At 43.5% G+C, this 27,574-nt stretch overlaps 1 protein-coding gene across 2 annotated transcripts in view; it reads right to left on the bottom strand.

Moving 5' to 3' along the window:
* doc2b (double C2-like domains, beta) overlaps positions 1-22,523 on the bottom strand; it is a 245,734-nt gene extending 223,211 nt beyond the window's left edge. For both annotated transcript variants that reach the window (XM_050034470.1, XM_050034479.1), the window contains exon 1: positions 21,902-22,523. In XM_050034470.1, coding sequence (XP_049890427.1) covers positions 21,902-22,229 — 328 coding nt within the window. In that variant the 5' untranslated portion in view covers positions 22,230-22,523. The remainder of the gene's footprint in view (positions 1-21,901) is intronic.
* Between the last annotated feature and the right edge of the window lie 5,051 nt (positions 22,524-27,574).

Raw genomic sequence — 27,574 nt, 5'->3', positions numbered from 1 at the left:
ACAGACCCGTAGCTCCCTAAAAAGATGACTCAAGCTCTGCTACTTTGTGGGGTTGCCAGCAGCGGACGAGTCATGAATCTTTATGTAAGCCTCTCTGTGATGATATTTTGATGAATTTTATTGGAGACACAGCATGCATACTAAATATGGTTTTAATGCTCAACATGACAATTAAATGTCACGCAATACTGTGAGAAGTGCTTGATTTGTAATGCTGTAGTATTAGTTTCACCTCATCTGCCAAATGAGGCAGGGTTATTACTTTGTTGAATTTAGAGCAGCTGCTTAGGATTTTTATTGTTCAATTTAACCCTATCAAATCTGTCACATTGTAATATACACTATTATTCACAGCACTGAAATGTCACATATTTTCTTAATTTAAATCAAAGCCCTGTTCATTTTACTTCCGAGTACATACTGTGCAATCCTGCATGTAGCTGGGTGTCTTAAACTTCAGTCCAGATAAAGGTATCATGACAACTGCTAGCCATGGACGTAGCTATGGATGGACATGGACTTAATATTGTGTAAAGGATGTTTCCTAATGTTTTCACTGACCAACCTCTGACCACTCCTGCAGCACCATGAGGGCAGAATTTGGACTTGCAAAGAAGAAATATCAATTCGATGGGCACACATTTAATGAGCACATTCATGCTCCCCATAGGATGAACAGCATTGTGGACATTATATGACCTTTCCTCTACCCTCAGGACGAAACATCAACTTCGTACGTAAGACATAGGTCAGGTTTCCTCTCAAATGTTATGCAAATTTTAACCAAATTTTCAGAAAATCTGAAAAAAAAAAAAAAGAAGTATAAATTAGTGCAAGTTTCCATTCAGTATCATTGTGGGAATATTAGGAGTTGAGTGCATCGAGATTAGCAGTTGGTGGCGCTTATTCTTACACTGGGTTTCATTGAATCATTGCAGAACAAGAGACCAAAACTACGAACTAACGCTATGCTCAATTTCAGGCATCTAACCAAAAACCCTTTCAGGAGGAGTTCAAAAATGCGAACTCATTTTCAAGTTTTAGGATTCATTCCTGCAGCAAAAGCATCTTGAGAGACAAATAAATCATGTTTTATCTGTCTTGATGTAACTGCTAATTCTGTTTTTATTGCATTTTGTTTTTATTGACACATAAACTTCTCCACCTCAGCCAAGCATCAAAGGTTTTTGGCAAGATTTTGACTTTCTGGCGTCGCAGCTCAGACTTTTTTAATGCCCAAATTAAAAAATGCACATAAAAACAGGTCGGTGGAAACAGACGTACTGACTGCACCAGTTTTCACTGGCATTAGAATTCAGGGCACTCGATACCAAACCTGCAAGTTCTACAGAGCCTAACATTTAAATCTACCAATTCATGGCATAGAAACAGCCCTATAAAGTCAGTTGTTATATGTTTCTGAGAGGCTGATTCATACAGTGTAGTACATTCATGCTCCCAAAGGGATAAACCCTTTTGATTTTAATGAGCCCACTGCCTTTCCACTTCCACTTTATCCTATTCTAAATGAAAATACATCAAATTACCATGAAAATAAATGTAACGTCTCTGTTACATTAGTACAGTGTGATCAGAGATTACATACATAATCTGTAGGCCTGCAGTTGTCTGGATACCATCTGGCAAGACAAACATCCCCCACTCCGAGGAAATCAAATCCACTTTAGCAGACAATAAAGGAAACACACAATACACCCACACAAGGAAACCCTCCTGCCTGGCTGGTATTAGTCCAGGTGAGCTCAGCAAGCATTTCAAGCTCAACACTCTTCTCAGAGGCCAGACACTGTGGTCTGCGATGTGTCTACAGCAGAGCTGTATTGTACCACTCATTGAGTTTTCCCTCCTGTGGGAGCAGCAACTGAAAGACTGAAATACTAAGATGTGGCTTCCAAGAGTCCAGAGAAGCAGAGAAGAGACTTTATATTGATCCAGCTGAGGTTGGATGCCGACGCCTTCAAAGAACTTGAGTTCAACATCTTCTCAGGGGGAACAAGAGAAACTTGTAGAAAAAAGAGAGCAAAGCTCCGATTAGACAGGGCTGTTTTTGTAGTTTGGAAAACACCAGGTGCACCCATAGACTGTATAAAACAATGGACGGAGCCACCATGATGTCATCCACTACTTTGTGGACTCCTGTATTGAAGCACTGAGTTTGGCGTTTGGCCGTCGCCATCTTGGATTTTTGGAGCCAGAAGTGGCCATATTTGGACAAGGGGTGTTCCATATCACCAGTATAATTTTTAATATCATAAGAAAAATTCATATCGTGATACTCGCAGTATTTCAACTTGTTGACATACTGACGTCATACTGCATGGCTGAGAGCAAAATTATTACAGACTCTGCGGTGGTTCCAAAAAGAGGAGCAGCTTCAGTAGTGTGGAATAAACTGTGGTGTCCTGAATGTTTTATGAACAGCCCTGGACTTCTCAGACTCTTTTAGTGACTTACCGCTCAGAGGGAACTCATTCAGCGGCTCCTCTGGCAGCAGCACAGCGTCTTTCCCTCTCCTCTCTTGCTGTGTGCACACAGGAGTCTGTGTCGTCAAGTGATTTTGTCATAAACCTTTGGTAATGTAAACCTATGTGACATAACAGCATGTCACAGGTTACAGCGTGATGATTAGAGGAGAAATGGCAGAGCATAAAGGTCCAGGTGGGAAAAGGAACAATTCAATCATTTAAGATTTTACTAAAAGAAGGAAATCACCTGTTGATTGAATCTCACTCTGAGTTAATGTTGTTGTTCACAAACTAAAGAAATTAGAGAATTTTTGTTTAGTATTTACTGAATATTTGAAGCAAACTGTAAAAATAGATCGCTTATTTTGTTGCAATACTATGTTCTTACATTAATAATAACATTTTTTTTTTACTAATGTGTCATATCATCAAGAATATCGCCATCACAAAAATACCCTGAAATACTGCAAAATTATTTGAGGCCCATATCGCCCACCCTAATTTGGATGAGAAGGTGGAGGAGTAAAGGGTGGATCTGACTGTGGGGACACAACAAGTGGCTATGCCCTCAATTAAGCATATTTTTAAGTCTTACTAAAATTTAAAAGGCCAAGTTACATAAAAATTAATCTCCTGTACAGCTGTTATGAATGAGAAATTAGCTATACAAACCAAAACTGTTTTTTTGTACGAGGCTGTAAACATGTTTGTTTCTGCTGTGAAGCTGAACATTTTAACATGGTGGACTATGAGGATTGACTCGCTTTTGGAGCCAGCCTCAAGTGGCCATTTGAGGAACTGTAGTTTTTGGCACTTCTGCGTTAGCTTAATTTTCCAGCCCTGGAGGTTGCTGCTTGTACACAGCACTGCCTTTTTGTTTTCTTAAAGCCTACAGTTAAAAGAAAAGAGCAATTTGCTTGCATCTTTTTTTTTTTTTTTTTTTTTACTGTTGCTAGGCAACCACCAAATCGCCAATCCTTAGCCTAACCATTATTTGTCTGTGGACAATGGACATCAAGTCCAGACTGATACAGAGAGCTGTTGATCTCATGTGGTCAGGATGGTCTTGCCAGGGTGATGGAAAAAACGTAAATGATGTCGGTCGCTTTTCAGCTCTAAAGTTTTTTGACTCAAGGTGTTCAGGGTGCACACCCATGAGGCACGTAGCGCGGGAAAACATTTCACCCTCACATGCTGCAGGCTACAAAAAAAGTGATCTGTTTGATCGGGGCCTAAGAAAAACAAGTGTTGTCCTCTGACTCACAAAAAGCTCCCTCGATCAAAGCTAAGCTCACCCTTTGGGCCACTGAGAAAATATAAGAAGTTTATTTATTTATATATTGCAGACACATCTGCAGTTCTAGAAGCAAGCACACACACTAATTATATTTCAGATATCATTAAAGCTCAAATGATAGAACTCCATAGAACTTGTAAAGATTATCTTCAGATTAGAACACCAATTAACTACAAATATGCTGTATTTTTTTTTTTTGATAAAGAGGAAAAACAACTGTGTGAAGTGTTCATTGGAAAGCATCCAATCAGGAAACCTTCCAGAATACACAGGAAAATTTCAAGGAATCATTGATTCCTGTCTATTATAACCTAAAGTGCTCCAGTTGAAAGCACTGGACATGAGCTAGGCAGTATTTCTCACTGGATGGGGTCAGCAGCACAGATTGTTTTATTGCTTTTATTGAATAAAACATGTCTTTAGGTCAAGTACCATATGCTGTGTTTTCCAAAACAGACATGGACAGAGTCTAGAGTTCTGTTTAGATACCACAGTGGGTGTTTGCAGATGAAGTGGTCATACATGTTCTGAAAATATTTAGACTTTCCCAGCTACGTGAACCCAGAAAGTATACTTGAGTTTATACCAGCAAACACTGCGGCTAAACGTGGCCACAGAGGGAGTTATGCTGCTGTTCCTCTAATGGCCACTAGAAAACATGCAGGCGTTTTACTTCAAAAACTGGCCAAATTACGCCAGAAACTGTACATCAGAAATTTACATCAGTCATTGAACACATTATTTGGGACAAACGCTTCTGTCAGAAAAAAAACAAACAAAAAAACTAAAACATAACCAAATCTGAGCTTAAATAGTGACATTTCATCAAAATCACTTTATTCTGTGTCTCATTTAAAATTTGGCCAAAAATAAACCATTTGCAAAAACTAACCCACAAAAAATTGAAAAACCGAGGCTTTTTTCAACTCCAGGATTTCATCTTTAACTTTTTAACTTTGAAAGGTTCCGTTTTATAAAATCTAATTTATGGTGGAGGGATGGTCATGCATTTTCCATCAGTAATTTAGGTGGTTAAAAGGACATATTTATAGCTTTGGTGAAAGTCACACCCAGCCACTCCTCTGCTCTTATAAGTAGAGAACAGTCCCTTACTGGACAAAAAGTATATGTTGTGATAGGGTCCGAGATGGATCTCACTAAATCTACATGTAGAAATGATCGTTAAGTGCGCTGGGTAACTTTGGCCTTTACTGAAAATAGGGATCAGAGGTAATAATTTGAAAGCTTTGAACTTTAGTACCCAGATATCCTTTAATGTGGCCTCTCATTAAACTGCACACGGCACACTGATGCTTCACACCAAAGGATGCCAAAGAGACGAGAGGCTAAAACTCTAATACTGGTGAACTGAGCTCTCTGTGGACAGAGTGCCCACTCAGTGCAGTGGCGGTAAGTTAGTTAAGTTTTGATTCGTCACTTGGCGTGGGCAGAGAAGTGATCAGACACAAGGATTTAATTTAGTCAAATGGAGTGACTTCTCAGTAAGGGGGATGAAGCGCTGCTTTCACACACACTCTGTGGTTTTAACTGATAAAAAAAAAAAAAGCAGGCAGAATTTGCATTTCAAAAACTGACGCTTTTAAAAGCCCCTGTATCACCAGCAACATTTAAACACACTCTCTCAATGCGTGCACGCAAAGTGTGACAAACTGAAGCCAAACAAAATTTCTCCCCACTGATGACAGCCCCAGACGCCAAATGGATCTGTGTAATAGCTGGCATTATCATTACATAATGTGCTTAGTGGGATGAAGGGAGGGCGGAGGCAGAGCTTGTATCTGATGAAGCAGTGCTGCTGCTAACTTAAAACACTCCATGGCTCCTGTTGAGAGACAGCACCAGTAATAATAACCCATAATGTGAACAGGCTGACAATCTGGCCCGCTTTGTTAGTGCTGGGTTATTCACAGGAAGACATGGGACACTACAGTGACTCATTACTACTGCATGACAGCTTGCAGATAGACTCTTAATAGGATTCTACTGCGCTGGGCACGGCAGCGCTGAAATCACTCTTTACATTGAACTGAGCATTATGAGGCTCAGGGGACGTTTTCAAGTGGATTGATGCCGCCCTCTGTTTTGCAAAGGTCTGGAAATGGCTTTTGGTCTGGGAGAGGCAACAGATGGCTTGACGCACACTTCCTCCTCCTCTACCCTTAAAGGAATACACTGAGTTTTCAGGAGATTATCCCATTGATCAGACACCAACAGCACTGAGACGTCACTGCTAAACTGTTCGCCAAGTGGCAGCTTCTTTGGAGAATTGTTCCCAGCATGTTGTGTTCTCTCTGGAAACTGTGTGTGCCTTTTGTCACTCTGCAGTATGCTGAAGAGTTAGCATGAAGCACTGGTGCCTGAATTCTGCTGATGGCACATGAATGATTTTGATGTCTGCGTTGTTCAACCCAGTCAAAAAAAAAATCACTATTATGTTACATATATACTCACCAGCCACTTCATTAGGTACACTTCTTCAACTGCTGATTAACACAAATAGCTAATCAGCCAATCACGTGGCAGCAACTCAATGCACTTAGACATGTGAAGAAGACCTGCTGAAGTTCAAACCAAGCATCAGAATGGGGAAGAAAGGTGATTTAAGTGACTTTAAACGTGCCATGGTTGTTGGTGCCAGACGGGCTGGTCTGAGTATTTACTGGGATTTTCACACACAACCATCTCTAGGGTTTACAGAGGATGGTCCCAAAAAGAGAAAATATCCAGTGAGCCAAAATGCCTTGTTGATGCCAGAGGTCAGAGGAGAATGGCCAGACTGGTTCAAGATGATAGAAAGGCAACAGTAACTCAAATAACCACTGGTTACAACCAAGGTCTGCAGAAGACCATCTCTGAACCAACAACACGTCCAACCTTGAAGCAGATGGGCTACAGCAGCAGAAGACCACACCAGGTGCCACTCCTGTCAGCTAACAACAGGAAACTGAGGCTACAGTTCACACAGGCTCACCAAAACTGGACAATAGAAGATTGGAAAATCGTTGCCTGATCTGATGAGTCTGGATTTCTACTGTGACCAGGGACAGGCTGGCCATAGGAAGGTTCAGGAGTATTCCTGAACGGCTGGTCTGTTCCAGGCCGAACCGGCCGGTGGTCGGAACGTTTTTTACCCCATAAAACGCAGCCGCGGTTGACCACAGCAGCCTGCCCTCGCAGCCGCAGGTGGCAGTGGCACAGAGTGGAACATCAGACTGGGTCAATCTAATATTTTGCATATTAAGGGGGGATACGAGCGGTTAGCAAGCACTGCCTACGTGGCCCTATCATCCCAGACGGGTCGGGTCGGCCCGACAAACCCGACCGGACCCACGGGTTCGGGCCGGGTCAGGCCGGGTTCCTTTTTTTCGGGCAGACAATTAGGCTAATGCTGGTATGTCGGCTGCGTCGGGTCTGGGCTTAAAAACCCGCAAGGTCGGGTTGTCATTTTCAGGTCCATTGAGAACTCTAGTTTGTGTTTTTGGATGTGTTCAGGGCACACAGAACACAGAACATTAAAGGTAGCCTATGAGCAATGTTACACCATACGTGCATAAATCATTAATCTGCTTTATCAATTAAAAATAAAATCCATACTGGCTGACCAAAAAAAAAAAAACGCACAAATTTCTTTATTGCAAAAGAAAACATAACCTATTTCAGGAGAGAGTCTGTGTTCAAAGTTAAAAAGATAATATTGGAATATATAGGCTATACATCCTGTTTTCCTGTTCTGTTTCTACATTAATATATAGCCATTTTTACCAGCTCAAGAAAAATACATTAAAGTGAGTAATTCATTTACAGTGTGTGTACGTGTGTGTGTGTGCGTGTGTGCGTGTGTGTGTGTGTGTGTGGGGCGCTTTTGTTATGTTGATTTTTATATTGTATTTGTGTTCTAACACTGTGAATTCTTTTCGTTTATCATTGTTGCTGTTATTGTTATTATTAGCTGACAAGGCCAGTGTCAGTTGCGGAGTTGATGCAGAGGGACAGGATAATGCCAGTCATAGTGAGGAGGAGGAAGAGACAGATGAGGAGGGACAGGAGAAGGAGGAGGAGGAGATGGAAGACGAGGTGGAGGAGAAGAAGGAGGAAGAGGAGAAGAAGGAGGAAGAGAAGGAGGAGGAAGAGGAGGAATAGAAGGAGGAAAGTGGAGCAGGAACCACCAAAAAAAACAGTGCCAGGTACAGGTGCAGTGTGCAGGACTGGGTTGGCAATAGGTCTTTGCATAGAATTATATTATATTCAATACACTCTACTGTGTGTTGTGTTTAATATCATTAGATTGTTTTTATACTGCAAATAAAGTATTCGTGTTAAAATTACGGTTCCACTTGCGTCTGTCGTGCGATCGGAAAAAAGGCCTCTCTAAATCAAGCTCCTGGGCTGAATTTCAACCTCAGCCCGCCCCTGGCTGTGACATTCAGATGGTAGGGTCAGAATTTGGTGTGAACAACATGAAAGCATGGATCCATCCTGCCTTGTATCAACGGTTCAGGCTGCTGCTGGTGGTGTAATGGTGTGGGGGAGATTTTCTTAGTACCAACTGAGCATGATTTAAACACCACAGCCTACCCGAGTATTGTTGCTGACCATGTCCATCCCTTTATGACCACAGTGTACCCATCTTCTGATGGCTACTTCCAGCAGGATAACGCACCATGTCACAAAGCTCACATCATCTCAAACTGGTTTCTTGAACATGACAATGAGTTCACTGTACTCCAATGGCCTCCACAGTCACCAGATCTCAGTCCAATAGAGCACCTTTGGGATGTGGTGGAGCGGGAGATTCTCATCATGGATGTGCAGCCGACAAGACCAAGGTGGAGGGTGGGACATCAGAGGGTTCTGTTGTTGGCTTTCCTCCAGTCTCCACACAGCCCTGGATGTGGAGCCGGGGCCTTTGTCATTTTTTTCCCAGGGGTTTTGTGCCCCTACCCTCCAGGCCATCAATTCTAACATTAACCCTCAAAAAAGTATCAACAGACGGGAACATTTTTAATCTACATTTTGTGTGAAAATAGACAACTTGTCAGGCAACTTAGCTAGCGTGCTAGCTACGCCACCTAATGCTGGCAGCCAGAAACAAACAACTGTGATTCATTGTTTAAATGAAGAACATGCTTTCTTGCGATGTTCCGTCTATAGTGCGCAGTGGTTGTTACTAGTTACTATGTTCCATTATGACTGGGAAGTTACGCAGACACTAGCTAGCACTAGCATAGCTAACTAGTTGAAATGTTGACTACTGCCACTACTGTGAAGTGATTGGCTGAATTAAAAACTGATACATTTTTGACTGTCATGAGACTGTGGGCCTCTGATTGGCCACATTAAAATATGACTGACAGATACCCCGCCCTCTCGAGCTAGTGCATGCGCACATCTAAAATGGAGGCTCTACGGCTCTGCAGGGGGATGATATTGAAAAAACAATCGGTTTGTTGTTTGTTGATCTCCAGCAGTGGTCTGCAGCCTTCTGGTGCCACGCTATCCGCAGTCCTCTCCACCTCCAGATGGCAAAGTTAGGTCTTATCCTACATCACTTTAGAAATGTTGATATGATACATATGAAACATACAAATGTAACGTATTTGTGGTTTGAAGAGACATACAGTAACATCTTAGCCTGTGATTTTGTGCTGCAAGTCTTATAATACTCTGAAAAGACAAAAATCATGTGAAAAATCCCCAGACTCTGACTGTAAATTGGGATGGTGCATGGGGATGTAGGAAATTATTATTCTCTTGCACCTCAGAATGGGGCTGCCATTTCTTTTTCTGACATCATCAGGTTTTTGTGGATAGCTGCTCTCACTAGGCCTCAGACAGAGAGGTACTTACCCTCATTAGTCAGATTCCCAGTTTGTTTTACAATCAGTTTTAAAAAATTATTTTAATTATGTACAAGGCAACAAATGGCAGAGCCCCAGAGTAAATTTTAATGAACTTTTAAAGAGCAGCTTCATACTAAATCCTGTACGGAGGAACGCACTGCTGCACTAACCTCTACGGTTTGAAGGGTTCAGGTCTGAAGCACACCTGACCTCATTCATCCCCACAACTGGAGGGTGGTTAGATGTAGTATGCTAGTATGTATGTAGTATGCTGAGTTTGTGATCACAACCAGCTGTGATGTGGTGTTGTGTGCTTTGTGATTGCTGTACTGCTACTTGTATGATATGGAACGCGCATATCTATTGTATGTTTGGTATTGTGTTGTATTGTATTGTATGTTCTGTGTTGTGGCTGCAGCATGGGCGAACGGCCCAGAACAAATTTCTCACTTTGTGAGACAATAAAGTTAATCTTGAATCTTGAGCTACTGTGGTAAGACATGCTTCTCTCACCTGGGGCTGCCCCCTAATAGTCAACCAAATGTTAGTCGACCAGAAAGGTTATTAGTCGGCAAGATTTCATTGGTAACTTAGTCGACCTTGAACTCAACCCATTGTGTTGCCCTGCCCGAAATATATAATTAAATAAGTAAATTTAATATCATAAACATGCGGGCGAATAGTCGACTAATGGCCCTAAATGACCACTATTGGTCGACTAGGAAAGTCTTAGTTGGGGACAGCCCTTTGATCAACCAAGTAGGGATGCACCAGTCCAACGTTTTCCCTCCCAATGCCAATTTCATAATTTAAACTCAGGATATCTTCTGATAGCGAGGACTAATCCAGTATCAGTACAGCCTTTTTCACATTTTAAATCTGTAAATCTCATTGCATAGAACTCATCGGGACATCATGTCCTTGCAATCCACTCTCTTTAATCACAAATACGGCAGCCTGGTCAGTGGCCTTTGGCTTCTTACAACGACTGTACAAGATGCACCAGACTTTCAGCTAACTCCAAAGTGATCCCATCTGCGACAATAACGTTTTAGAAAGAGCGAGAAAGTCTGAGTAGGATGGGAGGGAGGGATGGGTGGTTGAGATTGGTGTTCGTTTTTCAACCATGAAGCGTAGTTACTCGTGTACGTCACAAAGCACAGTAGTCAAGTGATATACTCCTGAAGTCACTAGGGGTGTAAATCACTAGTTTCGTCATGATATGATCTGTATATAAAGTTCAGTGTGCAGAGATGTGCAATTCCAACATTTTCTTCTGGTGACTGGACCGCTTTGGGTTGATTTAAAAGAAAAAAAATCTTATTGTGTCTGACAGGATTAGGAAGAGGTGGGGTGTAAAGATCTGGCAGGCACCAGGAGATGAGGTTGCTGCATCACCCTCAGCTCTTCACTTCCCTGTGGCTATGAAAGGAGATAGAGCCCCACACTCCAGCACAGCTTACAATAGGATGGCTGATTCTGCAGAAAAAACTCATTTCCTCCTGTCCTGATCTGAAGTCATTGCCCTCATCACTTTTTTGTCTAAGTTATATTCATCTAGACGTGTTAAACAAACAGAGTTAATCATATACTTATTGAAGATATAGCAAAGTAATCTGATAAATGATCCATATCTCAAAATATTGAATTTAGGATTGTTTGAGGCTGAAGAGGCCGCTTACATTGAATATGGGCGATTAGAGAAAAACTCTTTTGCTATTATCTCTATAGACATGAGACAATGTGAGATGAACACTTGTAAAAAAAACCTGATTTTATTTTGAATTAAATCAATTGTGGATTCATATTTTGCTTAATCCCACTTGATCCCCTACAAGTCTGTCATGTAAGGGCTGAGCCAAATACTCAGAGTAAAAACAACTATCTGGTATGGATAATGTACATTTTATGAGCATGAGTACTGTTCCCGTAAAATGAGTCAATATCCTTACTTGTGATGAAAGAAAACCCTTATTTAGGTAGCTAAATTGTTCTCCTACTTTTGTGATCAAAAATTATGTGAAGCTTAATATCAATAGTTTTCTAATACATCATAAAAACAATTTCTGATCAACCCATAACAATGTCATGACCATGTCATAGCCTACACATGAAGCCTACGCTGTTGTGAGTATTTATACTGCGGTGGTGTGTCTGTTGCAGTTACACCTCCAAAACACTGGTAGGGGGTGGGGTTTCTGTGAAGTGCTGTAAAATTTAGTTGATTCAAACACAAGTACACAAATCGGCTTCGTTATAACTCGCAGGATTCACAGACAAAGAATTCATCTTTATCTGGACACATTTTCCCCATAAATACAACATGCTAATGTTTTTAGCACAAGCCTGTGACAATTTACATTGTATAAATTACCCCTGGCGGCTAGCAGACTTTTCCTCTTCTCATATAAAACCAGGAACAACAGCAACATTTAACAAAGGTAGCGTCACAAAATTTGGCTCCATTACAACTCACAAGGTTCACTGACAAAACCACTGTGTCATTTTAAACATGTTTTCCAAACAAATATAACATGCTAATGTTATTAGCACAAGCCTATGGTATTTTACACTGTATAAATTAGCCTAGCAATGAGCGGCGATTTCCTCTGCTCATATAAAGCCAGGATAAATCACACACAAGACTTTAAATGCTTTTTTTGTGGAGGCTTTATGGTCTTTACAATTTATTGTTTCTTATCTGTGAAATAAAAGTAAATTAAAGCTTTGTGTCCCCTGAGGGAAATGGTTTCAGCTTACAATGATAGACAGGAGGTCTGCATTGCCGCAACTGCCGCACGTCAGGCTTCGGCATAGGCTCTACATCGACACAGAGCCTACCCCGTAGGTGTGGTGTTGATTCGATGCAGAAGCTCAAATCCCACATAACACAACAGCATCGGCCTCTTGTGTGACATGACATATGCGTCAGTGTGTGTTATATGACACACTTTACTGTCTCAGTTCATATGGCGGCTGATCTCGTCCTCTGCTTGGAGAGTAAGGAGCTCTTGAAACTTGTTCTTTGAGTTAGCCGCTAACAGCTACTATTTAAATCTCCCACTGTGGGTTGCACACATAACATGTTGTCAAAACGTCACACCTGTACAGCCCATGCTGCTGGCTGTCCCGTTTATACTGACACAGGGACCACTCTGTCCCCCCATTCCGTGGTTGTACCTTTTAAACAGAATGTCGAGGCGGCATAACAGCATGTAATTCCTGCCTTGAAGAGGCAGTGCAAAAGGGGCTACTGATACAGATACAGGTAATGGTGTACTCCCTCATCCCTATATCATATATATCGCTGTTAAACGCTGACAAACACTGCTGGCATTAAAACTCAACAAGACCCACCGCTCACAGTGATTATAATTGTGTTTATAATTGTGTTTACACTCTTTTGTTTATCTCATTTAAAGCCGCTATAAGGAACTTTTAACTGGATATGTAAAAGTCTCTCGTTTCTGCTGATGTCTGTGCGTGACCTACAACAGCAAATGAGACCATCGGTGTGAAGATAAGCTATTTCTATATAGTGTATATCCATACCTTTAGGAAACTGTGTCTGGGTCCGCACCAGGTCGCTTCCAGGAGGAAATGATTTACGGCACTCAGACGGCACACGTCATCTTACCTAGCTGCTTACATTTATAGTGACTCTTAGAAATAGTCGCTATTCCTCCTCCTTGACCCAACGTCCGCGGGGAGTTAAAATAGTAGCAATCATCGGGTAAAAGTTCTGTGAAAGCACTGGACTCACCAACAGTCAGCCACGTCTCAGTCACATAGAGAAAATCCAATCCTCGGGAAGTCAGGAAATCCTTCAGGATAAACGTATTGTTCGCTAGCGATCTAGCATTTACCAGCCCAATCCTGGCAGGAGCTGGCGGGTCCACGGCGTTAGCTGTCTGGGGAGCCACACACAGAGGCCGCAGGTTGCGCAGATTCACCCCACGCCAGTGGGGACGAGGAGAGCAGGGGCCGCGGGGCTGGAGTACCTCATCCGGGCCGCGACAGGTACCAGCCAGGCGTCGACAGGGTCCAGCGAGTGCAGAGAAATAAAGAGGCGAGGCACCGCTCCATACTCAGTCCAAGAAGCCGTGGAAGTGCTTGCCAAACAGGCTTTCATCCTTACCAGCCGACCGCTGCGTTTACCCCGGCAGCGGTGGCTCTTACGCCGGAGAGGTGGAGCTGGGGCATGGCAGAGGTGAGCTGGGATCCCCGATAGGAGCGGGGACAAAGTTTTCCCGTCTTGTTGTTTTATTCATCCCCAAAACAAACACATGCGCGACAATACGCGCTAGAGCTCATGGGAAATGTAGGCTTCATTCCAGCAAAACACTACCGCTTTTGTCCACAGGGTCGCCAAAATCAACTCTAAATGAAAGTTCCTTGTAGGGGCTTTAAGTCAAAACTCCAAAGATATCAGGAGACACATTTTTATGAAGAAATTATGTCAAATTTGGCAATTAAATCCCCATTAACCTAAAAAACATTCAGATATAAAATATAGCTTTAGTTGATTTTATGTACCCTTTCTGTCAGATCATTTTCTTTTGTTTTCGACACTCCTCTCCCACTCTGACTGCATCTCTCCTCACCAGTTGACAACTACAAGCAAACACTATAGCTCAACTCTTGTGCTGAAGAGACAGCAGTACTGCCAGAGCGAGACATCTCAGGGGAGACCTGTGTGTGCATACATTACCAACTCCCCCCCTCAACCAACCTGCACTAGTCCTGTCAACACACATGGCTCTGAGGCTTATCTCGCAGAAACACAAAAGCCTGCTCTGTCATGTGGGTCGCACCGGTCATTTCTCCTGGCTGCAGTGGGGACGCACCCCTCTACACCCACTACAAACAGCCGTTAATTGACATGGCAGAGATCTGGATGTCTAATTGGTTTTGATTTCCCCTTCTTCGCAGGGGAGCTGGGACACTTGGTGGGTGATGCACTTTTCTGTTTCAATTAAAATCAAGGTTGAGTCACAATGAATCAGAAAAATGCTGCTGTTATGCAGATGAGCCAGCAGGTTCAGAGCACCGATTGAGATATCCCTGTGTGGTTTGGTACATGAGGGAGGACACTGCCACACAGCTCCACCCTCCCCCACCTCCTCCCCAAGAGGAAGCACGCAGATACTGGATCAAGTCCCGCAGGACTGTGAAGAGCCAATTTGGGGCAGCGCTGCCTCTTTTAAAATCACAAACAACAGGAAGAGGAGAGTTCCTTTTCTTACATTTCATGCAGCAACAGGGTGAAAGTTAGTTTCTGAAAGACAATCTAACAAATTCAAACTGAAGCTGCTTTTTTATTCGGATCACAGCACTGCTTGCCGCACTGCTGGGAGGGGAGAAATTAGTTTACCTCAGAGTGTGACTCATATGTATGAGGTGAGATCAGCCTCAACAACAAGTGTGTTAAAACTTTACTAACCCTCCGAGATGAGATGAAGCTGGAATCAAGCTTAGCTGATAAGAAAGGAGAAAGTGGTTATAAAATCAATTCCATTGCTGTTATTCTTCTGAGCTCGTTGCCAGTAGAAGCTATTGTGTCTGTAAAACTAATACGATGTGTTCCCGACTTTTAAAAGTGAGCTTTCATCAAATAGGCTTGGTTTCAGCTGTCCTTCAGAAAGACTTTCAATACTGCTTTAAACTCGAAGGAGCAATCTTTTCTCAGTGTTGCACAGCATCAACCTGTCAAGCTTATTACTCACTACATTTTGATTATATTTATTTATGCGCTTTCATTTGTTTGCTTTACAAGGTCTCAACGAATATCCACTAAACAGGGCTATGGTCATCTATTTAACGTTGGGGGGACCAGTTTTAAGAAACAATTAATGGGATGGAACCCTCAAGGAGGTCTAGGGGATCTCCCCCAGGAGAAATTTAAGACATTTAAGGGTGCTTTCACACCTGCCCTGTTTGGTTTGGTTCAATCGAACTCAAGTTTGTTTGCCCCCTAAGTGTGGTTCGTTTGGGCAGGTATGAACACAGCAATCACATTCGGGTACGCACCAGAACAACCAGAGCGAGACCTTCTTGAAGAGGTGGTCTTCTTTTGAGTGGACGAGAGCAGGACACTAAAATTAAGAGAGACTGGCTGAGTATACTAGCAACGAAAACAGTAGACAACATTGCCGTTTAAAGTTAAGATATTTGAACTTTTTGTCGTCCTCCACAACGGAATTTACAACTAGAAGTTATGTAGTTCCTTCATACAAGGAGAAAACATGGGCAATTTGGACATTACTGGACAAAATTATTTTATTTAGTATATTTTATTCCATTGTTTGTGAGCAAAACAGTGTCAAATCGTCCCATGCTGTCCACAAGGTGTGTGCCCTTTGCCTGATTTCATGTGAACGCAACATTCGAAATGGTAGGAATTAAAATGCCAATTTGTTAAGTTTATGTATGATTATGATTATGTTGTTAATGATTATGGTTATGATTACAGCGGGGCATGGTTGCCTGGTGTAGTATAGCTTTTTTTTTCTTTATATTTTCCATCCAGCACCAAGTAGATGGAGAGTAACAATGGAGGCTCTCTTTTCACTCAGTCACAGTTTTTCAACACAGAATCATGTGTGTTTTTGTTATGCCACGCTGCAGTACAGTCTGAACCACTGAGGAGGATGTTTGTACAGTGGCTCACTGTATGACTGTTGAGCGTTGGTGTAAAATAACGAGTCTTGAAAATCTGACTGACACCAAACCGTGATGATGAGCAGGTATATCACCTGTTACGTTAATGTGCTGTGGAGTGACTTCTTCTATAAGATGCTCAGCAGCTCTCAGTAACTGAGTCTATGGTGCCGTTTCTTACAGCAGACTGGTGCTGCTGCAGTAGTATTTTGTTTATACGCCTTATGTTTCTCCTTTAACTCCCTTGGCAGCAGCAGCTTGGGATTATTTGGGATGTTGCATCAGACCCAAACAGCCACTTGTTATTCATTTTTTATTTATATTTTAAGTGCCTGCCTACATTAGACGCATCAACACCGTAGGTGAGGCTTATGATAAGCACACAGATGACTCAGACTTTGGATCATCCATCCAATATTTTTATTTACAGTTAATTGCTACCATAGTTACACTGATGCTGCTTCCTCTTTTGGCCTTGTTTTTTTTTGGAAGTGGAGTTGACATGGTAATTATCCTACATCACTGATGACTCTTCAGGTGATTGTAAAATCATTAAGATGATGCTCCAGCAGATGTTTGTGTCTAATTGCCTTATTAGCAGGGAGGATGGAGAAGAGTTGTGGTTTTGACGTTTGCATAAGCCTGCAGTGTAATTGATCCTCATCTGCATCAACACCACTTTGTTAAAGTTCCAGTAGTTTTATGCACACAACAACATCCCAACCATGGGTGTATAAAGAGAACTAGATGCAGCGGGGCCTTGTTTACTCCTTTGAAAGTTGCTCTGAGGTGCATGAAGTCTTAAAAAGTTTGACCTCCGAGTATAAAATGACCTGGATCTCCATAGGCCCACTGGGAAACTGCACTTACTTGTCCTCTAAGGCCTTTACACACCAAGCTGATTGTCGGTTGTCAGTCAGTTGGAGTGTTGGTTAGCGTCTGTTGCCCTACCCCTGCCACTCATGGGCCCATGTTGGCTTTTTTTCCGGCTGCTTCAGCATGTTAAGTTGCCGTTGGTGATGCCTGAGCCTGCTGGTGAATGAAATCACTCTCATTGGTAGTTCAGCTCAGCACACGGGAAGAGAAACAGAAGTGAGGAAAGTAAACAAAGAGCTAAAGTCAAGGGGGCATGAGACCAAAACAAACGTGTTACATATGGTGAGATTATTTTTCTTTAGCCACTGAGCTCTTTAGCAGAAAAGTTTCCTGATGGTTTGTGTTCTTATTCACTGGCGCATAGTAAATATGCTTCGTTCTTTCAACATTGCATTGTGTTGTTAATATGCTAACTGGCTAACTCGCATCAAGACAGTCTCCCTTTTTGAATGGCGATTACAGACGAATGCCGTCTGCTGGTATGTAGAGCTATTTCCTCTTACACAGGTGCAGAATTGTTTTGCTGGTTGGTCGCCGGCTGCATCTGTCTTTTCAGATTGTATATGTATTGTTTACGACCTCAGTATGCTTCACACTAGCTCCCAAGCTGTGTCGTGCCTCATTGTCTAAAGGCAAAAGTGTTCTGTTCTGAATGGCCACACTCACCAGCTGCTCCTGTTATGTTCCTGATTGCATTCCCCTATTTCACTCCAAGAACTGTGTCTTGGCATGTCTTTGTAGTCTCTGCATGCTGTATTGCACAAATGGGGACAATGGCGCAAACTTTCTGCAAGTCTCTCCTCAAAGGATTCTTCATGTTGCACCTGGTTGTACATGAGAAAAGTTTAGAAAAGGAGAGCTTGAGAAACTCTGCCTACTTTTACACCTCCACACACCTGGCTGATCACTGTGTACGACAGGCATCGTTGTCAGATTGTCTATTTTGGAAAGTTACTGTACGATGGGAGGCGTGAGATGCTTTTCGCGTATCTGACAAACACCTTTAAGAAGACTGAACTCTTACTTCTCCTAATCAGAGCTGCATCAGTAGGCACTGTGTCAAAGTCGCCACTTTTGGGGTCTTGCCCCTCTGATAACAGCAGGCAGTTGTAAAATGGACAGCTCTTACCATGACTTCTTACCTTAACAGATAGAGCACTTAACTTAATTTGCCTCTCATTCACACTCCGGTTAACCGGTTCATCAGGAACAATTTGGCGACACTTTGACATGAAGACAAGAAGAGCCGGGGATCGAACCACCAGCCGTGAAACTAATGGACGACCTGAATTATCTACTGTATGCCTGGCTGCACAAAAGCAACAGGTAGGAAGTAGCTCATGGTTCCTTGTGCTTTATCTCACCTTGTGGACTGCAGAGTGTCCCACCCAGAATAGCATGTAGCCAGGGGGATCATCAGACAATGGGCCCCTGGGCTCAGATATGCAAAAGGCCCCCCACCCCTCCCACACCGGAGCAAGATGCACACACTCTATAGTTGTTTAGCCTCTTCGTTTTGTTTCTCCCTTGAAGTCATAATGCATCTTTTTGTGGTTTTGTGTCTTCTCACAGTAGTTTTGTGTCTCTTTGAGATAACTTAGTGTTTTCTGTAGTTATTTTGTGTCTGATTTTAGTTTCTTTGCATCTCTTTGTTGTCATTTTGAATCTCTTCCTGCTCAGTACCATAGACTCTATATAAAGATGGACGACGCATCTCTCCTTCACCCCACTGTACAATAATAAAGCCAACATGTCCTTGACACAACCACTGCCATCTAAAGATAAGATAAGATAGACTTTATTGTCCTGAAGGAAATTTGTCAAAAAAAAGTTCCACACACAGTCCCATTCTTATGCATAACTCTCTCTGCGGTGCTGCTGTAGCTGACCAGCACACCGAGAACCAACTCGTCATAGTAACTTGATCGCACAATATTCTGTTTGTTGTGCTAACTTCAATATTTGTTTATTAGACCCACACATATTTATCCATATCTCATAAATATCAGATTTTGATCCTCTGCCTGACCCTCTGTGTTCAAGGATATTCATTTATTTTCAAAGCTCAAGGCTATTTAAATGTTCTGTATGATCACGCTATTATTAATGTAAGCAGGGGATTTTAATACAAAGTGGTAACCACTGTATGTGAATGCATTAATGGGTCAGACAACATGATCTCATTTTTTCAGTCACTACCCAGAGCTTATGACCATAGGTTAAAGTTGGGATGTAGATTGACCAGTAAATCGAAAGCTTCGCCTTCCGGCTTCACCCTAACAGTCCGGTGCAGCGCCCGCATCACTACAGACGCCATGGTTGTGGTGTTAACGACCATGATGTCATGCCGTATCTAATAATACTGTCCAGCACTGCATTGTAGAATGTTAACATGATCTCTGATCTTGTGCTGGTGACGTCATTTGGAGCCAGAGTCTGCCCAGTTGCGATCGAGTTCCTGCCCATACACCCGTCCGACCAATTGAGAGCACTGCCATTGGTTAGGAGCACAACGATTGGCTCACACAGCTGTCAATCATGACATCAAACCACCTTTTTTTAACATCAAATTAATATTAATAACCAAGCTTATCAGAACTAAACAAACACTTTAACAAACATCAGCGTGATAAGGACCAACTGAGATGACAGAAACCGTCTTTGGGATGGGTTTTTAGTTTTGACCATGTCCTGTCTGCTAACATGGAGAGGGCAGGGCTTTTGACCTATACTGCAGCCAGCCACCAGGGGGTTATAAAGATGTTTTGGCTTCACTTTTAGGGAGCTGTTATTACTTCCATATTTGTATAAAGTCTATAATCAGTACGTGTTAATTTGAGTGACTTTTTGTAGGTGAGAGCCTGTGCCCAGGGGGCCCTTGTAGTAATCTGCCCATACATCATACATGTGGCACTGGGAAGATGGATTTTTTATGTGGCTCACAGATACACACAGCGTACTTAGCCAAAACTTTCTTAAAGTGTATAAAATATGGATTTGTATCTGGGTGATAGTGAACTTTCACCTTGTAACAAATGTCTCAACTAAAAGGCAACAGAAATAGCTGCAGTTTGTGGATTTAAGTTAGCAGTGTGCTACTAGTCTGAGAGGGACCAGAAGTATCACTCTTCAGTTGATAATATAAATTCCCAAACACTTCACATTGCACCAACAAAGACATTTCCAAACGCCATGTTGTGACTGCTGAAAAACAAAAAAGGCTACAGAGGTCAAGTCTCCCGCTAATTGAGGACTGCTCTCACAGTTTCGGGGGAATGCATCTCTCCGTCAGACTGAGTGAAATTCTGGTTGCCTGGCGGAGGTTATAGAGCAACATCTGCCAGGCCCGACCCGCCTCTGCTCCCTACCATCCCCCCTCCTGTCCAGTTCTGGATTAGAGATGGCCTAAGCCCAACCAACTGCATGCCGCTCTGCATGGATTAACTCTTAGGGAAGCTACACTGCTGTCACACATTAACCTGCAATCACAAGTCTCTTGTGCAGAGAGCACCCACAGCCAAGCTCTGGTGAGAGTCTGATACAAACACACTGTGAGGCGGTGGTGTGTTTCTGTGCACCCTGAGAGCAACATTCAGAGCGAGCTGTAGCCGGGCAAAGTTCAGAGGCAGCCAAATGCTAAAACAGAGACTCTTTCGCTGTTTCACTGATTTATCCGACTGAGGTTTGTAGAAATAAAAAATGATGCCGGTAGCAGCAGCTTTCATTTTGGCATTACATTTACTACAGCGCTGCTGCAGAGTGGCATCTCATCTCTCCGTGAAAATGTTTGCTGGGAGCCAAAATGGTTTTCACAGGACGCAGAAATCTTGTTCAATCTCGTTGACTTGTTACTGCTCCAGTAGCTGTGCTGCATGTTATTAATTCCCATTATTATTCATCCACTCAAACCTGTTAGATTAAAGGAATGACATTCAGCAATGGCTTTCTCAAAGGAGCCTCCCCTCTGTGATGACAGATATGAACACGCACACACACACACACACACACACACACACACACACACACACACACACACGCATCTTTATGCTTTGGAAATTACCACAGACAGACACTACGCTCACACAATTGGAACTTGCCTGTCTTGCCACCAGCCAACACATGAGCTTACAGATGCAGTCAGACTCCGCTGAGCGCAAAACTGCGACTAATGTGAAGCTTCACCAAGAAGCCATGAATCATTCAGCCCGGTGAGACTGATCAGCAGTACACACCGAGCACCCTGTAGACACTGGGGATATGAATGATGCGCACATACACACCAGTTGACACACACATGCAGTCATTTGCTCCAATAAAACCGCACATATCATGCTTTCAGTTGGAGGAGAGCAGAGGAGGAGGAGGAGGAGGGGGGGAGATGTGCTCTTTGCAGCAGCAACAGTTGTCTGTCGACTGAGAGGGAAAGAGTTAGCTGCAGCACACACACACACACACACACGGGGACACGCATACACACACATACAGCAGGTGATTGGAGATAGAAGGAGATGGATGGGGGAGCCGAGAGAAGAAAAGGTGACAGATAAAGCCACAAAGCCACACAGCTGGAGGGATGCCTGGCAACCGGTGGCAAAAATGGAGATGCAGTAATAAGAGAGAGGGAGAGGGAGAACTAAAAGGGATAGACGCACACATGAGGACATGTTGGAAAACACCGTGGTAAACAGTAGGAGATGACAAGAAGGGAGATCATCACTCACTGGAGTCATCTGAGTCGTATCCCTCCACGTCGGGCTCCTCGTCCCTCTTGGTGGCCTGTAAGGAGGCGGAGGCTCCGGCACAAGCCCGGTCCGGTTTATCCTCATTGGAGCGGTCACTTTCGGCAGCGGCGGTGGCAGAGGTGGCGGCCGCGGAGCTGGAAAGGGTAGAGGCCACCAGTTGGTGGGGCACAGAAGGGGGGAGGCCCCGCGGGTAACGGGGGAAGTAGTCGGAGATCTGCTTGATGGGCTGGATGGGGCCAGGGCACACGTCAATGGCCATGTGCTCCTGGATGCTGATGGTGGGTTTCTCGCCTTTGCGTTGTGTCATGCATGCGGTCCAGCCCGGAGCCTACTCCCAAGACCAAAAAACTGAGAAAAGAAAAAAAAAAAAGAAGATAAACAGACCCACCCCCCTCGTCCTCCTCTCCCTCCTCTTGTTTCTCAGAAAGAGGTGGGTGTTGCTCTGGGTGGGTGCTGACGGGTGGACGGGTCCAGGTGAGCTGTGGATGTCACCACACTGGTCTACATGGAGATCTGGAGGCTGCTGCTGCTGCGTCTTCCTGTGCTGTCCTCAGACCCAGACCATGCTGTCTGACAGCCTCACACACACTACTACCTACCCTCCCGCTCTCTCCTCTTCCTATACCCCCACACTCTGCCCACGTCTGCGCTGCCTATCTGAGAGAGAGAGAGAGAGAGAGAGAGTGGTGTGTGTGTGTGTGTGTATGTGAGGGAGAGGGAAGGGATTAGAGAGGACGGAGGGAGGGATCAGCTGATGTCACTGCCTAGCAACCGAGCGGTAAACAGGAACCGTCGGCCGAGGTGCTTAATTATGATATTAACCCCATCCATCTGTCAGTGGGAGGGAAGATCCAGTGCCGTGCCAGACTCATGTGTGTGTGCATGTGTGTGTGTACCTCTGGTGCTATGTTCACCTGCACAATGAGCCATGAGTCGATGCTTTGTGATTCACGTCCAGGATGTTTTTGTATCTGAGGACTTTTTAATTGCCAACATGCCAATCAACAATTTGGGTGAAGTGTCATCACATTTTTAAGGCCGTATATTTGAATTTTTTAAACACATCTATGATGAGCTTCGATCGTGGCCCCAAAACTCAGCACATGAACCTGCATAGTGTCTGTCCAGGCACGACCTGAGTCCGAACCACAGCAGCAGTTTTTGGCCCCAGCCTGATAAAAACCTGAATTTCCACTGTAAACATTCTTAAATATCTACATATTAAAACATTTATTACAAACTAAAGTCAACTAAAGCCTTTCAGTGCAGTAACGGACATTTGCGGCACAGGCTACGTTCATAAATAGCTACTCCGAGTGGCAGAGCACACCTTGGCACAGAGTGGACCATTCCAACACATTTTCACTCCCAACTCTTCATATACTGACACTGGTCAGTGACCCTAAAAGTCAAATTATGACACTCTGGGGTGCCTCCAGTATCATGTTCAGGAACAGCATGTCAATTTTCAGTAGTGAACTTCATGCAGTCTCTTTTCAAAATAAACTTAGACTGCAGGTTGTTCCCTTTTGGTACACTCGGTACAACACATAAGTATGGGGATAGCATCCTCTCGAGACCAAACGGAAGAACCTTTCTCAAAATGCCTGTAAAGGCCAGAGAGACTGTTGCAGGCAAGGGAAGACCCGTCTTCCCATAGAACTGTAAATACCCTGCGGAGGCTCATTCCCTCCATCCTTTTGCACTCAACTGTCCAACAGGAGGTGAGCTAGCTCCCTACCCAGGACATCCCTCTCAAGACTTGTTTATGTGTTGCGCTTGTTGAGCTTGTTAACTAGCCGCACTCTCTGCCGATTAGCTCAGCTAACAGATATTTGTTTAACACTGCTATTATTGCTATTGCTATTACTGCTATTAAATTATTTCGACTATTTCCACACCTTTAGCATTAGCTAACAGATTTACTTCCTTAGGTTTAGGCAATGTATCCACATAGAACGGTTTGTATGATATCCTACGAATTAGTGCCCCACAAATGACATTTTGTGCTTTAACCTAAAGTTACGGAGGTTAGGTTTAAGCAATTAAAATTACTGTGGTTAGGTTTAGGAATAGAAACATGCTGAGGACACACCTTAGAATGACTCAAGGTCAAAACACACCGGCGGCGTCATGTGACGGCGGCATCATTGACGTGAGTCAAGTGCCGCCCCCAACACACACAAAAAGCGTCGTGCATTTGTCTTGAGGGGAAAGTCTGCATTTTTGTGACCCATCCACCACTCCAACCTGCCTCCCCCTTACTCCTGGGTGTGTTACTTTTCATAGGAAAACTTACAAGCAGTTTATGAGAACAGCCTGGTTTCGGCATTCGTCGCTACCTTAAGAAGAAAAGATCATGGTTTGGCTTAAAATAAGTACGATCATCACTTATGTAATGTAATGTCACGTGACATGCATCACATTCGTCATGTGAAATACATCACTCCAGTAGCGTACTCCATGTACTAGCACACTACGTTGTTGTTAAAATTACTTGATTGACTTTTGATTTCACATGGGAGACGAACAGCGGTCTCCCGGGTGAAAGTCTGGCCATCCACCTCCACTCCCACCAACCCTATGTAGACTTTGTGTCTCTTTATACCACAGCAGTCACTCAGATCATCTCATGCCGCTGCTAAAGGGACTCTCTGTGCATCGGTATCTGACAGCAAGGGTCACTGACCAAGCATCAGTAACAAGCTGGGAGTGAGACTGTGTTGACTGTTCATAAATTCAGGCAGCTGTTGGAATATACTGTTAAGCTCAGAGCTCCACAGTCTCAGAGCAGCAGAGTGTACTCTGGAGACGGAGCAGCACAGTGCCAAGTCCTGTTAAAGTGAAACTTAACTGTTTGTCAAGTCATTCGGAGATAAAATACTCTAACACCTTGCCACCAAAACTGGCATGAGCCCGACCTGATTTAACCCAGGAAATGTTTCCAATCGGGTTCGGGCAGAGACTCAAAGCTCTTGTGAAAGTCGCTGTCGACAGGGCCTCTCAAGGCAGAGTCTCCCCTTGGGCCCGGAAATGATGAATGCCACCCCTCCCTGCTTCCTCACTTCTGTCATCACATCCTGATTTCTCTTCCACACAAACTACACAGCAACATAACAAGCAACAGGAGCACCTTAATCTACCCTTGCGTTGATGTGCACCTGTCTGTTTAAATGCACAGACACATTTCCACTTCACCGTTTGCGATCGCACCCTGATGTTATCGCATGTTTCTTAATTGCTCACCATCTGTTGCAATTTTTTTGTGGGTGTCAGTGGAAATCTGCGGCGCTGTACACTTTCACACTCGTCTAATGCACATATTGTCACATTTCACCACTGTACACAGACGTGGTTGATACTGAGACTGTTATAATTAACTGTGACACGGTGATGTCTTGTTAAAGCTGCACGACAGGTGAGACCTTCATGTAGAATTACACCTCTCCTGATGTCGTACATCAATGTCACTCGATCCATTAAACATCCAAAGACAATTGTACATTCAAAGAAGAATAACAAGGAAATGATAAAGTCCTTTCATCTTACAGAGCAAAGATGCACATGCAGCTTTTAACTCAAAATCCTAAATCCTAAATTCTCCTTCTAACATGCTAGCAAGTGCTCAACATTTTTCCTGTGACTCACATTGCATAACAAAAAGACTCACAGTCTCTCAGGAGAGTCCCTCCCTGCAGGTTTACCAAGAACTCTAACCTCACCCATTCACAGAGCAAACATGTCTGCAGTGAAGAGATGATGCAGCACCCTCTTGTGTTAGCTGCCAGCAATAAATAAAGCTTTGTGAAATTGAAATTCAGAGGCTGCACTCAAGCTAACAGGTGGTTTGATCAGTTTTATACCGCAATTTGACACAAGATGAAGAGGAGTGATGAAGGTTGAGCTCATGCAGGTGGAGCTTGTTTTCTATTCAGTCTATGCCACCTACATATTTTATTCTATATGTTCTAAACATGCAGGGATGCACAGAGTAAATCCTTATCTTTATGTGTAATCAACCAGCAAAGGATGACTAACATCACTGCCGTGGAAAGCCACTCTTTAACCTCCAGAAAACGACTGGTGAATTCTGAACAGGTGGCCTCAATTAAATCCTCCTCCACTCTGAGGCATGGCATCCCCACAGGATACATGCTGAGGATTTCCTGCCAGTCATTAGAAGCTAGAGAATTCATTCAGACAAACAGGGAAACATCAGTGGAACAGTTTGTTTTGACAAATGGAGAAATCCCTGTTAAATCCAAAGACTGTAGTAAAATAGTATTTGTGCTTTGTATTTAGAGGCCTTAGATATTGTACACCTCTGTACACATTCCCATCAGACAGATAAGGTGATGGTTCTCAAACTTTTGTCAATAATGTATTGTCTTTGAAATATTTTTGCAGCCAAGCTCCACCTGACCAAGGTTTACAATATTTGGTAGAAAAATAAACGCCTTTAGGTAAACCCATTCAAACATGTTCTTCCTGACAGTGACGGTATTTTGTTGATTCTGTTTTCGATTTCTTTCTTCTTTCTCCGTGTTTTCAGCTGTATTGCTGCATAATGATGAGCAAGTACGCCATCATCTGTATCTGTATAGACCCTCTAGGAGCCGACGTCACAATGACATCAGTTTATTAGCTGGAGGCAAAACACGACTCTCCACCACAGGGCTGTAGGCTACATAGGTGTTGTCTTGTTGTGTTATTGCTCATGGCTCATGACACTGCCCGTCAACAAAAACAAAGACAAGTATGGTTAAATGTGATAAGACGAAAGGACTGGACGGAGACGATCATCAAAAATGCTCACATGTGCAGTGCACACTTCATATCAGGTCAGGGAAAAAGTATTTCCTGTTGAAGGGATGAATAACGTTATGTGTATTAAGGGTTATCATGTCAACCATACACCGATCAGCCAAAGCATTAAAACAACTGACAGGTTAAGTGAACAACACCGATCATCTTGTTCCAATTCAATATTCTGTCGGGAAACTTCGGGTTCTGACATTCATGTGGATGCCGCCAGACACGCTCCACCCACCTAAACACCAGTGCAGAACAGGTACCCCACCTTATGGCAGCGGCACTCCCCAGTAGCATTGGCCCCCCCCAGCAGGACAATGCACCACTCCACGCCACAAAAACTGCTCAGGAGTGGCCCGCGGAACATGACAGAGACCTCAAGGCATTGACCTGGCCTCCAAATTCCCCAAATTCCAGTCTGATCAAACATCTGTGGGACACGTTGTTACCCCACCTCACAACCCACAGGACTCAAAAGATCTGAAGCCAACACCCTGGTGCCAGGCACCAAAGGACACCCTCCAGAGGTCCTGTGTCCATGCCCTAACAGGTCAGAGGCATGTCCAGTCCAAGGAGGACCCACCGTGGATCGGTGGTACCTCTGGGGTACCGGCATGTCCCTCAATTATTCGATGTGCGTCTACATAGAAATAAATGGATTTGAGGCCGCACAAGATGCAGCATATGCACAGCCCTTTATTTGGCCAAAAATAACCTATTCTTTGTGGCCTTCAAAAACACAGATCCTTTCCACTTTCCTAAAATTTCATTATGGGAAAAGGCTTTTTGTAGATTTGAAGACAAATGGCCTGCGTGTGTGTGTGTGTGTGTGTGTGTGTG

This window comes from Epinephelus moara, chromosome 3 (assembly GCF_006386435.1).
Source record: "Epinephelus moara isolate mb chromosome 3, YSFRI_EMoa_1.0, whole genome shotgun sequence".
In the NCBI taxonomy this organism is placed as follows: domain Eukaryota; kingdom Metazoa; phylum Chordata; class Actinopteri; order Perciformes; family Serranidae; genus Epinephelus; species Epinephelus moara.
Note: the sequence above shows the minus strand (reverse complement) of the source record. Positions and strands in the feature narration are given on the sequence as shown.